At 46.0% G+C, this 15,390-nt stretch overlaps 1 protein-coding gene across 1 annotated transcript; it reads right to left on the bottom strand.

Moving 5' to 3' along the window:
• Positions 1 to 9,659: 9,659 nt before the first annotated feature.
• LOC134290873 (uncharacterized) lies at positions 9,660 to 15,029 on the bottom strand. The gene has a single exon (XM_062858088.1). It carries the CDS (start codon positions 15,027 to 15,029, stop codon positions 9,660 to 9,662), a length of 5,370 nt encoding a protein of 1,789 aa, XP_062714072.1.
• Between the last annotated feature and the right edge of the window lie 361 nt (positions 15,030 to 15,390).

Raw genomic sequence — 15,390 nt, 5'->3', positions numbered from 1 at the left:
ATGTTCTCGGCTGCATCGCTGATGGCTGCTTTCACTGTACTCCAGCAGTTCTCTATAGGGGCTTCGTCGAGCTCGCTCTCGTCTGGCAACGCGGCCTCGAGATTCTGCGCGTATGCAGGGGCAACATCCGGTTGTTTCAGTCGCTCTAGGTTGTCCCGTGGTGGTCGCCGGTATCGTGAGTTTTGGGTGCAGTTTGACCATCACCAGATAGTGGTCGGAGTCGATGTTGGCGCTACAATAGGTCCTGACGTCGATAATGTCAAAGAAGTGCCGTCCGTCAATCAGAACGTGATCGATTTGAGATACCGTCTGTTGTGGTGATCTCCAGGTGTAACGATAAGGGATGCTGTGCTGGAAGAAGGTGCTACGTATGGGCATATTTTTGGAGGCGGCGAAATCAATGAGTCGTAGGTCGTTTTCGTTCGTCTGCTGGTGGGCGCTGAACTTTCCAATCGTCGGTCTGAATTTCTCCTCCTGGCCCACCTGAGCGTTTAAATCTCCTATGATGATCTTGACGTCGTGGCTTGGGCAGGGATCGTACTCGCGTTCGAGCTGCGCGTAAAATGCGTCCTTGTCATCATCAGTACTTTCGGAGTGTGGGCTGTGCACCTTTATTATGCTGAAATAGAAGAATCGGCCCTTGATGCTCAACCTGCATATTCATTCGTCGATCGGCCACCAACCGATAACGCGCCTCTGCATATCACCTACACGATGAAAGCTGTTCCCAGCTCGCGTGTGTTGCCGCAGCTCTGGTAGATGGTATGATTACCTCTAAACGTGCGCACCATGGATCCTGTCCAACACACCTCCTGCAGCGCTACGACGCCGAACCCGCGGTCCTTCAGTAGATCGGCGAGTATGCGGGTGCTCCCAATGAAGTTGAGAGATCGGCAGTTCCACGTACCGAGTTTCCAATCGCAAGTCCTTTTTGTTCGCTGGGGTCGTTGCCGTTGGTCTCGGTTCGTATTATTCTGTTGCGATTTTCCGTTACAATGGGTTTCTACGGCTGGCAGGTAGGGCCCGACACCAACCCCCTACTTTCCGAAGGACCATAGTGCACAGTTGAGCTTAGAGTCCTTCCCTGGCACTCGGACGTTGATCAGCCGCCCCTAACATGGGGATCAGACGCTGTTGTGAGCCACTCCTTTTGGAGAACAGACGCTCAGGTTTGCCGAAGCAAACCCCCCTTCCCCGTCAGTCTACGACCAAAGTTTCCACCGGGGTAGGTTACCTGATCTTCCCTAAGGTTGCTCATAGTTTCCGGCCGGTACCACGAGGAGGTAGGGATAGGAGTTGCTGGATCACAATGAGATCTGAATTGCGCAGCATATCCAGCATTTACCGTGCCAACTTGTAGACTCACCATCTGTTAATTGATTGTGAAGCAGCGTACGATTCGGTGAAAAGAAATGAGCTTTGGCAGATAATGTCAGAATATGATTTTCCGACGAAACTAATTAGGCTGATATGTGTCAACGCTGGATGGATCAAAATCAATTATTCGGATCGCAGATGAAGTGTCTACCTCGTTTGTGATCTTGGATGGATTGAAACAGGGTGATGCTCTTCCAAATTTGTTGTTCAACATTGCACTCGCAGGAGCGCTTAGAAGGTCTGGCATGCAGAGGAATGGCTATATCATTGCACGGTCGCACATGCTCCCCGGCTTAGCGGACGATATTGATCTCATCGGTATCGATCGTAGGGCAGTGGAGGAAGTTTATGCTCCTCTGAACAGAGAGACAGTGAGAATAGGCTTGACGTTTAACTCTACCAAGACGAAGTACATTATTGCGGGTATAGACAGAGGCAGGCCTAGTGGTGTTAGATGCGTTTGAAGTAGTTGATGAATTTGTTTATCTTGAAACACTTCTGACATGTGACAATGACGTTTCCCGTGAAGTGAAAAGGCGTATTGCAGCTGCGGATAAAGCATTTTACGGATTGCGTAACCTGCTTAGGTCCCGTAACTTGCAAACCCAAACGAAATTCGCTCTATATAAGAAACTGATTTAACGTGGACGTTAAAGGAGTTAGACCGAACAGCTTTCGGATAAAGCGTACCCGACCAGAAGCTCCTAACAAGATTATAACAAATTATTACAACCGTTGTTAGAAATAACATAATTTGATATAATTTTGATGTAAGGATTCGTATATGTGAATAACCACAACAAAATTGTAACAAAACTTGTTATTATTTTAAAAACAAAACTTGTATTATTTATTCAACAAGATATATAACAGCATTTGTTACATTATGCATTTTAAAATAATTGCTCATAACAAAACTTGGTTACCCATTTATTGTAGTAGGTATTTACTACATTTCTTGTAACAAAATAATTGTTTTTTTTTGTATTGACGCGAAATTGTTTGATCATTTTTGTAATACATAAGTGACCCGATTTTGTCAGCCTCTTTCCGGAACACATTTTTTGTTCCCCTTAAAAATTTAAACAGATATTCATACTTTTTATCCCTCTATGTTCTGCCTTTCAGCAGTATTTTGATGATGATCTTAAACGAATTGCTCAATATTTGACCGTTAGATAATGAGACCAAAAAGTTTGTCGCAAAATGGGGCTGACAAAATCGGGTCCGTACTGTATTGACCACTCCAGCCAAGAGCCATAAAACAAAACTTACAGCATTCATTTAGAACGCAACGCTAAAGTCGTCATGTTAGCACCCCCCTCCTCTTCCATTACGCTTTTTTGTATGAAAGTCCTAAAATTTTTGTATGGACCATAATAATAATAATAATAATTTAGTTATAATCTGCCAAATTCTTCCCAAACCAGCAGTGCTTTTGAAGCTACTATCGTTATGCGATATCATTACAGCTGGAAGGTGTAATAAAAAAAACTGTTGGGATATCACCACGGCTTGTCGGATGTAAACATTATCATCAATACAAACTGTAAGCTGGAATATAGCTGGAAATCAAATAATTCACAGCTATCTTTTTTCAATTTTTTTTGGGTTCTTCTATTGCACTCTATCCAAAACCGGAATAGTTCCCGGATGATGTGCCAATCGAATAAGAATCCTCACCAACAAAACAGTTGCTTTCATAGAGTACGTTTTGGTACTGTTGCAGCACTTTGTAGCGTTTTAAAGAACATTCTTTCTGCTGGAAGTTGTGGCGAAGAACCTGTTGACGCAACAGCACAGTATTTTCTAGATGATGTTGGGTTAGTTTTGTGGTTAAAATGTAATGTCTTGTCTGGTGTGAAACAAAACAAGTAAACATTGAAAAACTTCCCCTTTATCAAATTATTAGCTTTTCTTTCTTCTCTGTTAACCTTAGTTTTGAATAGTAATTCTACATTATAGAGATGTGCGGAGGCGGCCATTGTGAGCCAATCGAGCAGAGAGAACTGAGAAGTGTGAGCCAAATGAACATGTTTATCGTTTGTAGGAAGGCGTTGTTTGACCGGTATTGCAATCGACAATAAACGTATAACAATTTTTTTTTATTATAGAGAATTTGATGGCATATGCAAATTTAGTATATATAATTAAAGATAATAATTAATTTTGCTTTCAAAAGCGTATGCACATGAAGAAACTTCTGTCGCTGCTCTTCTCGAAAAAACTTTCATTGCTGCTGCTTGATTCACTTCTGCTGATTTGGTTCTTTGCAATAAATTTCAGATTTCTTCGATTGTGCTGTTATTTTTTTTCAAAATTTGGGAAAAAAAAAGTTTGAATATAATGAGCAAACGTAAACAAAACAACTTGCACCACAATAAAGTCACGCAAAAAGTTTGAACATCTAGCTTTGTGGCAAGTGTTGAAAGCTGTTGTAAACAAAACAAACAACGTTGCCGAATCAACATATGTAACTTCCGCTCATCTCTATGTAGAGGATTTCTAGTTTTGAATTCTTACGCGATAGATAGTCGGGTAAACAACGTGAAAAAAGGTTTTGAACTTTTTATCAGACCGTTTTAACCCTCCATCAGTTGCATCAAAAAAAGTTACACGAGCGGTCGCGTCGTGTACTCAGTACACGGCAAACGTTTTCAATTATGGTTTATATGCTTTACTAGATACAATGTTGGTGTCTTCGGCAAAAATGTCCAACTGTATAATGCGCTGTATAAACACCAAAACTAGGCTTGCGACGGCTCTATCTTCATGATTTTCCAAATCAATTATTTTAGTAACCATGATAATGACCAGTGACCTCCCTGGCCAACCCGTGGCCACCGGAATGTGCCCTGGAGGAACCTGTTACGAGGACATTTTGACCATGACACCAAAACTAGGCTTGCGACGGCTCTATCTTCATGATTTTCCAAATCAATTATTTTAGTAACCATGAAAATGACCAGTGACCTCCCTGGCCAACCCGTGGCCACCGGAATGTGCCCTGGAGGAACCTGTTACGAGGACATTTTGACCATGACACCAAAACTAGGCTTGCGACGGCTCTATCTTCATGATTTTCCAAATCAATTATTTTAGTAACCATGAAAATGACCAGTGACCTCCCTGGACAACTCGTGGCCACCGGAATGTGCCCTGGAGGAACCTGTTTCGAGGACATTTTGACCATGACACCAAAACAAGGCATGCGACGGCTCTATCTTCATAATTTTTTATATCCATCATCTTAGTAATCATGAAAATGATCAGTGACCTCCCTGGCCAAACCGTGGCAACCGGAATGTGCCCTGGAGGAACCAGTTTCGTGGACATTTTGACCATGACACCAAAACTAGGCATGCGACGGCTCTATCTTCCTGATTTTGCATATCCATCATCTTAGTAATCATGAAAAGGACCAGTGACCTCCCTGGCCATCCCGTGGCCACTGGACTTTGCCTTGAAGGAACCTGTTTTGAGAACAATTTTGACCAAGGCGCCAAAACTAGGCATGCAACTGCTCTATCTTTTTGATGTTATATATCCATCATCTAGGGTAAATCGCCAATTGTTACACACCTTAAAAACTCGCCAATTGTTGCACATCTCATAAGCAAAGCATGGAGTCTGCAACAATTAGCAAGTTTTCAAGATGTGCAATAATTGACGATTCACCCTAAGTAACCGTGAAAAAGACCAGCGCTAACGGTTCCTACTCTATATGAGGGTGGTCATGCATATAATTTTCGCTTATAGCATGGTGAATCCGTTAATTTGATACCTATTTTCCACCCAAAAGCGTTTATTGTATTGTATAAAAATATGATCAATCTTGTTTTGTAATTTTCGAATAGAAAGAAATAAAAAAAATTTTTTTTTATTCACGAAGCCGAAATTTTTTGTTTTGTGGTTTTGGTTACCAACTGATTTTTATACAGTCATACCTCGGTATAACGTAGCCTCGATATTACGTAACTCAATATAACGTAACTTTTACCTCGATATAACGTATCTTTTTTATGGTTCCAATGTTTTGCTATTTGAATAATAAGCGTGATTCACGGAATAGACTTTATGATATTACGCTCCTCCTGGAACCAAGTCTGCTAGCCAGTTTAGCGTTATACGAACAATTTCGCAGTTATATGATAGTTTTCGGTGTCAGCAATTTTGTTTAGCTGCTAACTGCAACATGTTTACGTTTCACTTAACGAATGAAGTTGAGTAACTGCAACGCCTGACAAATGTCATCAAGCCATCAATTGACGTGAAATGAACGTGAACTTCATGTGACTGTTCATAGGCCAGAGAAACTTATTCACCTAGCGTGAATGAGGATAAAGCATCAGTTACTTTTGCATTTTGTTATATGAAGATCCTGCTTTTTCTCTTCGTTTAATTTATCCACATTCATTCAATTCCTCCAGCCTATTAGGGCAAACATGACACATCATTTTGACGTTTGGCGGTGCGATAACTCCAAATTTGTTGAACTTACCGGATTTACAGGTAAGGAGCATTGCAGTTAAACCGTTTACACCGACCGAACGTCTACTGTACTTATTCTTGACATATCATTCCTACTGAAACATAGCCTTCAAACTCCAAAAGACATGACAGTAGACAGCAGTGGAAGCAAATTCGGTTTCATGCGATACTGCGAGTTATAACGCCGGGGCAAGTCCGACTTGTCTTAGAAGAACCCTGCAGAAAAACGCTTAAGAAATTCTTTGATAAATCCCTAGAGAAATTTCTTGATAAATTTCTGGCGAAATTTCGTGGTATGTATATCCCCGGATGAATTTCCACCGAAATATGCAAAGGTATTCTTGGTATAATTCTGAAAGGAATTCATGGAATAATCACATAAAGAATTTATGTAGAAAACCAGCGGGAATTTCTGGAGGGATTCAAAGCAAACTTCTACAGGAATCACAGCGAGAATCTATGGAAAAGGCGAAATTCCTAAAGGAATCATTAAAAGAAGTGCTTTAAAAGAAAATGAGGCATCCCTGGAGTAATTTAGCAGGGTTTCCTGGAACCAGCAATCTTTGATTGAATCTCTGAAGAAATTCCTGGTGGTTTTTGCCGAAATCCTAGCATGAGTTTTCGGAAGAATTTCCGGTGAAATCCCTGGAAAAAAAAAATTACTTATGAGATGTGCAACAATTGGCGAGTTTTTAAGGTGTGTAACAATTGGCGATTTACCCTAGATGATGGATATATAACATCAAAAAGATAGAGCAGTTGCATGCCTACTTTTGGCGCCTTGGTCAAAATTATTCTCAAAACAGGTTACTTCAAGGCAAAGTCAAGTAGCCACAGGATGGCCAGGGAGGTCACTGGTCCTTTTCATGGTTACTAAAATGATGTATATGGAAAATCAGGAAGATAGAGCCGTCGCAAGCCTAGTTTTAGCGTCAAAACCAAAATGTCCACGAAACTGGTTCCTCCAGGGCACATTCCGGTGACCACGGGTTGGCCAGGGAGGTCACTGATCATTTTCATGGTTACTAAGATGATGGATATGAAAAATCATGAAGATAGAGCCGTCGCATGCCTAGTTTTGGTAACATGGTCAAAATGTCCTCGAAACAGGTTCCTCCAGGGCACATTCCGTTGGCCACGGGTTGGCCAGGGAGGTTACTGGTAATTTTCATGGTTACTAAAATAATGGATATGGAAAATCATGAAGATAGAGCCGTCGCATGCCCAGTTTCAGTGTCATGGTCATAATGTCCTCGAAACAGGTCCCTCCAGGGCACATTCCGGTGGCCACGGGTTAACCAGGGAGGTCACTGGTCATTTTCATGGTTACTAAGATGATTTACATGAAAAATCATGAAGATAGAGCCGTCGCATGCCTAGTTTTGGTGCCATAACTGAAATGTCCATGAAACAGGTTCCCGCGAGGGCCATTCCGACACCCGGGACAGGACCAGATCGTGTTGACCGTTTCCACATGTCCACTATCAGACGCGCATTATCCAGTTGGACATTTTTGCCGAAGACACTAACATTGTATCTAGTAAAGCATATAAACCATAATTGAAAACGTTTGCCGTGTACTGAGTACACGACGCGACCGCTCGTGTAACGGTCTGGTTCAAAAAAAAGTTACACCAGCGGTCGCGCCGGTGTACTGAGTACACATGTAAAATGTGAGGTTAGAATTACGTGTTTTTCGAGTACTTTCCGTGCATTTTTTCATTTTTTTCTGCCTTACTAACAAGAAGAAGAGTGGATCTTGGAATAGAACCAACACCCGGTTCAATTTGGTGCGAATTTCGATTATTTTTTTGCATTTTTCTGAGACGCGTGTACTCAGTACACGCAAGCGACTGATGGTGGGTTAAAATTTTGGTAGGATGTCAAAGACACAGTAGACGTTCAATAACTGCAACATTTTTACGTTTCACTTAGCGAACAAAAATCCGATAACTGGATCACCTGACAGTATCAACAAACCATCAACTGACGTTAAATGAACGTGAACTTCATCCGTCTGTTCATTTGGGCTAACATGGCGCACCATTTTGACATCTGGCGGTGCGATAGCTACAAATTTGTTGCATTTATCGGACTTGCAGTTAAAAAATATTGCAGTTAAACCGCTTGCTCCACACCATTGACACGCCTATACTTATAGCATATGATATGAATGTTAGCTTTAGGATTTCCAGTTTCTATCAGAATGTGATACAATTTTGTTAGATTTTTGTCCAAATGTCAAAGAACCACAACTTAATTATATAACAATGAGTTATCCAACAGCATTTATAACATAATGTGATATAATTGAGTTATTGTATTTCAAAAACACCAAGGATGTTGAACGTGATTATATCACAATGAGTTATAGGTATCATTATTTGTTTTAATTATGTTATATTTTTGTTATGATTTTCTAGTCGGGATGGAGTGACAGTAGAGACATTAGGGGCCCAATTTCGTTTGATCAGCACATTTTGGGGCCGTTTTAACAAAAGAGATAATGACAATAATGCCTGTCAGTGGGTTGGCTTGCCTACTGTAACAACCTTTCTGAACGTAACCGTTTCCGAGATATTCGGAATTTAACTTCACGAGTCTCTAAAAAATGCGCTATTTTTATAAGTTATTGGATGCTCCATCAACAACATTATGTTATTTCCAACAGTTTTCTACATCCCAAAAATAATCACCCACTTGATTGGACGAACAGTTTGGAAGTTACAGGAAGATTGTGAACATTTTGTAGAAACAAATGAAGTTTCTAACGTGAAATGATGATAATGGGTTGTTTTTATCGATCAACTTTAAGGAAGAACAAAGAAATACAACTTTGGAATAAGTAAATTCTCAGTTTTTAAATCAATCATGCCTTTCATTGTTATAAACAAGCGCCATTTCAGCGTGAGTTGAATTTTACACAAATGACGTATCTTTACACGCGAAAACATTAGATCGATTACAATAAATACCAAAACTCTGCTGTTCTTATTTCGCCAAAAAGTATACCAAGTAGTGACTGTTATTGAACATGGAAAAAGCAAAAGTGGAACTAAATAATTATAACATGATGTTTGTTTATTCTACTTTTTTTCGCTTCGACCTTAGGAAGCATCTATTGAGTACGTCACGCTAAAATTGGAAATTTTCAACCCACCCTAAACGTGACGATAAACTAAATGGATGACCCCTCATGTGATAGATTCCATTTCATTGCTTAAAATTGAAGAAAAGTGAAATATAACTAAATTATATCTACAGCTGTTATCATATCTGCATATGATATAATTGTGATAGATTAAAACAAAATCACTAACGACAAATCAAGTCTATTATACGTCAACGAGTTCAATGTGACGTCATACTACCCCGCTCGTGTACGTCTGTCAAACAAGGATTTGAATGAGGAAACTGGCAATACGTAGAACCAGTAATGCTTCTATCACCGCTCTCGGCAGGTGTTGTCATGGCCTCTGTACGCGGGGAGCTGAACGGGACGGAATAAAACGCGGCGGACTACATTTAAACTAATAATGATAAAAATGGACTGTATTTCTCTAATTTACATTGGTTTGAAAGAAAGGTTTTTTCTGTCGACCGTTCGGTACGACGACTGTACTTGTTCTGTCTTGTTCATTGGTTTCTCTCTCGTTGTAGGAAGTTGGCCGACGCTGGCGGCGCGCGCCGACGGCGGCGACGTCCGGGTGCTAGGGGTGTGCAGGCGTTATCCAAAAGCGCGCAGGGTTGAACTGCACGCGAACATCCACCCGGCCCTTGAGGCGGATGCCTCAATCCAGTGGAAGCGGAACCAACTTGTGCACCGCTCGTTGGTATTCGTTCTGCCCTCGACGAACGGTTACGGTGCGGACTACACCATATTGATCCGGATGGGTTGCGACGATTCTTGCGAGTTCCCATGCCGCTGGTGACGTGTTGTCGTTCTTGATCAGGACCAACTGCCCCGAATCCAAGTTCTGTTGAACGGACTGCCATTTGTTACGAGGCTGAAGCGTGGCGACGTATTCGTTTCTCCATCGTGCCCAAATGTCGTCCACGTGGCGTTGAACACGTTGCCATCTGTCCAGACGGCCTTCCTGGAGGTGACGGATGTCAGGCTCGGGCAACAGATTCAGTGGTTGGTTGATGATAAAATGCCCCGGCGTGAGGGCTTCGAGGGAGTCGGGCGATGTGGAGAGCTGGCACAAGGGACGCGAATTCAAGCACGCCTCGATTTGCGTCAAGACGGTTGAAAGCTCCTCATACGTCAGCGTCGCATGCCCAAGGACGGCCCGGAGATGTTTCTTGAAACTTTTCACGGCCGCCTCCCAAATTCCTCCCATGTGGGGGACGGATGGAGTGATGAACGTCCACTTCACTTTCAGGTCCGCTAGGTAGCGGCTAACAGCTTGGTTGAACTCCGGCGATTGCAGATGTTCGCGGATACTTCGGTCGGCACCCACGAAGTTCGTGCCGTGGTCAGACCAAATTTCGCTGCAGAGACCACGACGACCACAGAAGCGCTTTAGGGCTGCCAAGAAAGCATTCGTGGACAGATCAGACACTGCCTCAAGGTGTACTGCCTTTGTTGCAAGGCAAACAAAGACAGCAACATAGCCCTTTATTGTCTTCGCCGATCGTAGGGTTGATGAGCGCAGAAGGATTGGGCCCGCGTAGTCCACGCCGCAGTGTACGAAAGGACGAGCTGGAGTTGTGCGGACTGATGGCAGGCTTCCCATTAGTTGAGTGGCTGTTTTTCCTTTCAACCGACAGCAGCGCATGCAGCTCGCCACAGAGCCACGCACCACCGTCTGGCAGCCGACGATCCAATATCGCTGATTGAGTGTCGCGATCATCAGAGTTGGCCCTGCGTGTAGGTTACGGAGATGTACTTCTGACAGAAGCAACTTGGTGTATTGGTGATCCTTCGGTATGATGATTGGATGGCGAACGTCGTATGGTTGGCTTGAGTTCTGGAGGCGACCACCAACCCGTAGAGTGCCATCAGCGTCGACGAAAGGAAAGAGGTTCTTCAGCTTGCTGTTGCCTGGAAGAGGAGCGTTCTTGACCAGACAATCGATTTCCTTTTGGAAGCAGTCGCTTTGCACTGCTCGTGCCAGCTGCAAACAGGAGTTGTCGATTTCCTTCGGTGTGAGCGGTCCTTCAAGTCGGGCCACACCACGTTTACGGGCCAAAGCGTTGTGTCGTAGGCGATTGATCCAGCACAACACGCGCCGAATATGGGACAAATTTGAGTATCGGTTGAGGAGGTACGTCAGTGTTTCGTGGCCACCGCTGGGACACGCCGTAGCACTAGCGTGCAAGCAGGTCACCGACGTTCGCTGTTCAAGAAGCTCGTCGTCCATGACTGAACGAACCGATTGAGTAGGCCATTCGTCTTCTGGTTGTGCGAGCCAACCGGGGCCCCTCCACCACAGCGGATGTAACAGTAGTTCCAAGGGCGTGACACCGCGCGAGGCGCAGTCGGCCGGATTGTCCTTTGATGACACGTGACGCCAGTGGTTCCTGGGAAGATGCTGCAAAATCTTGGAGGTGCGGTTGGCCACAAAAGTTTTCCACTTTCTTGGTAGCGAGGTGAGCCAGTGAAGAACAATTTCAGAATCGCTCCACGCAAATAGTTCGACCTCCAGATGCGAGAACGACTCCTGTACCTTGACCATCAGATCGACGAGTAGCTCCGCCGCCATGAGTTCCAGACGGGGCAGCGACACCTGGAGAATGGGAGCCACCCTGGTTTTGGCCACCACCAGATTCGTTTCAACCCTTCCATCCTGGTTAACGGTGCGTGCGTACACGACGGCTGCGTACGCGGCTTCAGAAGCGTCGGCAAAACCATGTAGTTGGAGCTTCCCTCCGGCGTGCGGAATCCATCTTCTAATTCGAATTCTTTCGATGTGGTGCAGGGTCTCCTTCAAGGTAATCCACTCCTCCAGGATGAATGCGGGAAGTGGATCGTCCCAGCCCAGGTCGTAGAGCCACAGGTGTTGGAACAGTATTTTCATTCGGATCATCACCGGCGCGATCCAGCCGAATGGATCGAAAAACTTTGAAGAATCGGACAGCAGTTGACGTTTGGTGTTTGTGCTGTCGATGTCGAACGAGAGTTTGAAGCTGAACGTGTCATCTTGAGGTGACCATCTGATCCCCAACGCCTTGACGGAATCATCTTCCTGCGGCAGCTTCATGTGGACCGGTTCATCTTGTACCGCATCGCTTTCTAACAGTTGCGGTTCGTTGCAGCTCCACTTGCGAAGAGCAAAGCCACCGCTATCCAAAACTTGAACGATGTCGTTGCGGAGAGATTTGGCTTCTTCGATGGTATCCGCCCCCGAGAGCAGATCATCCACGTAGAAATTTTTCGGAATCCGCTCGGATGCCAGCGGATGTGCGTCCTTGTTGTCTTCAGCAGCCTGTTGCAAGGCCGCCATAGCTTGATACGCCGCGCTCGCGGTACCGTACGTAACGGTCAGCAAGCGGTAATGGTCCAAAGGTTGGTCGGGAGAATTGCGCCACACTACTCGCTGGAAATCGGCATCTTCTTTGGCGACAAGAACTTGCCGATACATCTTTTCGACGTCGGCGCAGAAAGCAATCCTGTAGGTGCGCCAGCGGGTGAACACGTTGAAGAGAGATTCGTTCACGTTCGGTCCCACTAGCAGGCGATCATTCAACGACACCCCGGAAGCACTCTTGCTCGAGGCGTCGAAAACGACGCGTAGCTTCGTCGTTGCGCTGTCCACCTTCCACACGCCGTGATGCGGAAGATAGAACGACTTCTCCGGTGCGACTTCCACCTCGCTTGGCGGAATTTTCTCCATGTGACCGAGAGCCTCATACTCAGTCATGAACTGTCCGTAGTGCTGTTGTAGTTCTGGATCGATGCTGAACTTCCTTTCCATTGCCTTGAACCGCCGGATGGCAGCGGTAGCCGATTCGCCCAGTTCTGGCTTGGTACGGTCGAAGGGTAGGCGAACCACGTATCGCCCTGTTTCAGTCCGAGAAAGGGTGGAGTGGAAGTGCTCGACAGCGCGCAGCTCGTCCGGGGTAAGCTGCTTGGATTTAGGCACCTCCTCCACTTCCCAGAATTTCCGGAGCGTTTGATCCAGATTCGTCGTCGTCGTCGCGAGTCCCAGTATCGGACGACCATCGGTGGCACGTGCTGTGTTGAAGTGGCCACCAACCAGGTAGCCGAAGACGGAATTCTGCGCAACTGGTACGCCTCGACCGGCGTAGAGCTTGCCCGGTTCTAGAATGGAAAAGAAAGCTTCTATTCCCAACAAAAGGTCGATCTTACCACATTCGTTGTAGGTTGGATCTGCGAGAGGCGCCTCGGCCAGGGCACCAACGTCGACGTCAAACTGGTGACTCGGTTGGTCCGGAACCAGGTGATTCAGGATTAGCGCATCCACCACGATGACGATACGATCGTCGAATCGCGATGAGATTTGCAGTGTGACCGCTCCTGTTGTCTTGCTGGGTTTCCCGTCGGTGATACCGCTCACGAGAATGTTGGCGTTGCGCCTTTCCAGGCCAAGACGTTCGAAGGCTTGCTTGCTGATGAGCGAGTTCATACAGGCGGAATCGACCATTGCCCGTACTTCGTGGAAGACGTTGTTCTTCCCCAACACCTTGACGACAGCCGTAGGCAGCAAACTTAAGAAGTTCACTGAACAGCTGGTCTTGAGATCCGCGACATACGATGCCACCGAATCCGCTTGTTTTGGTTCTCCTGCTTCTTGCTTCTTCGCAGCTGCTTCTTCCCGGGGCTGGCCTGAGTCGGAGGCAGAACTGTCACTTGTGCAAAGCAGTGAGTGATGTTTTTGTTTGCACTGTTTGCACACCAGTGGGGATGTGCAGTTCTTCACGCCGTGGGTCGCTTTCAGGCAATTGAAGCAGAGCTTGGCTCGCTGGACGAGATCCCGTCGACTGGTCACCGGGATGCTCTTGAAGCTGACACACTGGTATATCGTGTGAGCCTCTGTGCACTGCGGGCAAGCTTGCTGGGTGTTTGCATGGAAGCTTTGGATTTGTTTACTTGCCTTCGGGTTTGGATCCACTTTCCGCTCCTGCTCCTTCTTCGTTGTGGCATCGGTCCCCTTCTTGGAAAAGGACGCGCAGGTTTCCAAGGCATCGCATCGCCGCTCAAGGAACGTGATGAAATCTTGGAAGCTGGGATTGTCCTCATCGACCAGCATTTGGGCCCACAGCGAACGGGTTTCTCGGTCGAGTTTCTCGAGGAGCAAATGGATCAGCCACGGGTCACGAGATTCGTATTCCTCTCCTAGGGCCTTGAGCTGCCGCACTACATCATCCGAGGTTGAGGTAAGCTTGCGGAGTCCGACGAGGGTTGGCGCAGTAACTGGCGGCTGGTCCACAAACTCCTTGACGAGTGCCGCGACAGTGTACTTTTTCTTACCGTAAAACTCGTTGAGCCGGTCCCATACCCCCACGTAGTTGGCGTCGGTGATAGCGTAAGAGCTAACCATCTTTTTCGCCTCCCCATCCAGGTGGGAAAGCAAGTACTGGAGCTTCACGGAGTTTTTCAGGTTCTTCGAATGGATGCAGCTTTCGAAGAGGTCCTTGAAGGATGGCCACTGTTTCCGGTCGCCTTTGAAGACTGGCAGGACAATCGTTGGCAACCGTACCTCCAGCGGAACTTGGCCCCCGGACGCCTGTGCGTCAGCAACCGGACGGGAAAGGCTAACGGAACCGACTTGGCCAGCCAACTGCGACACCGTGTTCGAAGCTGCAGCCTGGGACGTCATCAGGATTCGCTGCGAATCCAGAAGCAACCTGATTGCCTCCTTCAGATCATCCGCTGGTTCGACGATAGTTCCTTCACTGCTTCCGTGGGGGTTATGTTCACCGAGGAGCTTGATGTACCGCCCTTTCACGTCATAATACATTTCCTCGAATTCCAACCGATGGTTGAAAATCGAGTTAATTTCCACTAGCGCATCGACTTGTTCTTCGATTTCACTTTGCGCTTTATCAAATTGTTCACACAGGTCCGAAAGTTTGTGCAAGCGCTCCTGGATTTCACCGGCAGGAGGCTGTCTTTTTTCCACCACACTCGCGTTTTTCAGCTCCCACTTCATGCGCTCGAAAAGCACATCGCGGCGTCTGCGAATCGATTCCATAGCGGTTTCGCGAAATATCCGGCGACGAAGGTCCAAAATGTACGCGGGGAGCTGAACGGGACGGAATAAAACGCGGCGGACTACATTTAAACTAATAATGATAAAAATGGACTGTATTTCTCTAATTTACATTGGTTTGAAAGAAAGGTTTTTTCTGTCGACCGTTCGGTACGACGACTGTACTTGTTCTGTCTTGTTCATTGGTTTCTCTCTCGTTGTAGGAAGTTGGCCGACGCTGGCGGCGCGCGCCGACGGCGGCGACGTCCGGGTGCTAGGGGTGTGCAGGCGTTATCCAAAAGCGCGCAGGGTTGAACTGCACGCGAACAGCCTCATTGGCAGAGGCGTCAGATTGCTACCGATG

Source organism: Aedes albopictus, chromosome 3, assembly GCF_035046485.1.
Source record: "Aedes albopictus strain Foshan chromosome 3, AalbF5, whole genome shotgun sequence".
Taxonomy (NCBI): Eukaryota; Metazoa; Arthropoda; class Insecta; order Diptera; family Culicidae; genus Aedes; species Aedes albopictus.
This window is presented reverse-complemented; position numbering and strand designations above follow the sequence as displayed.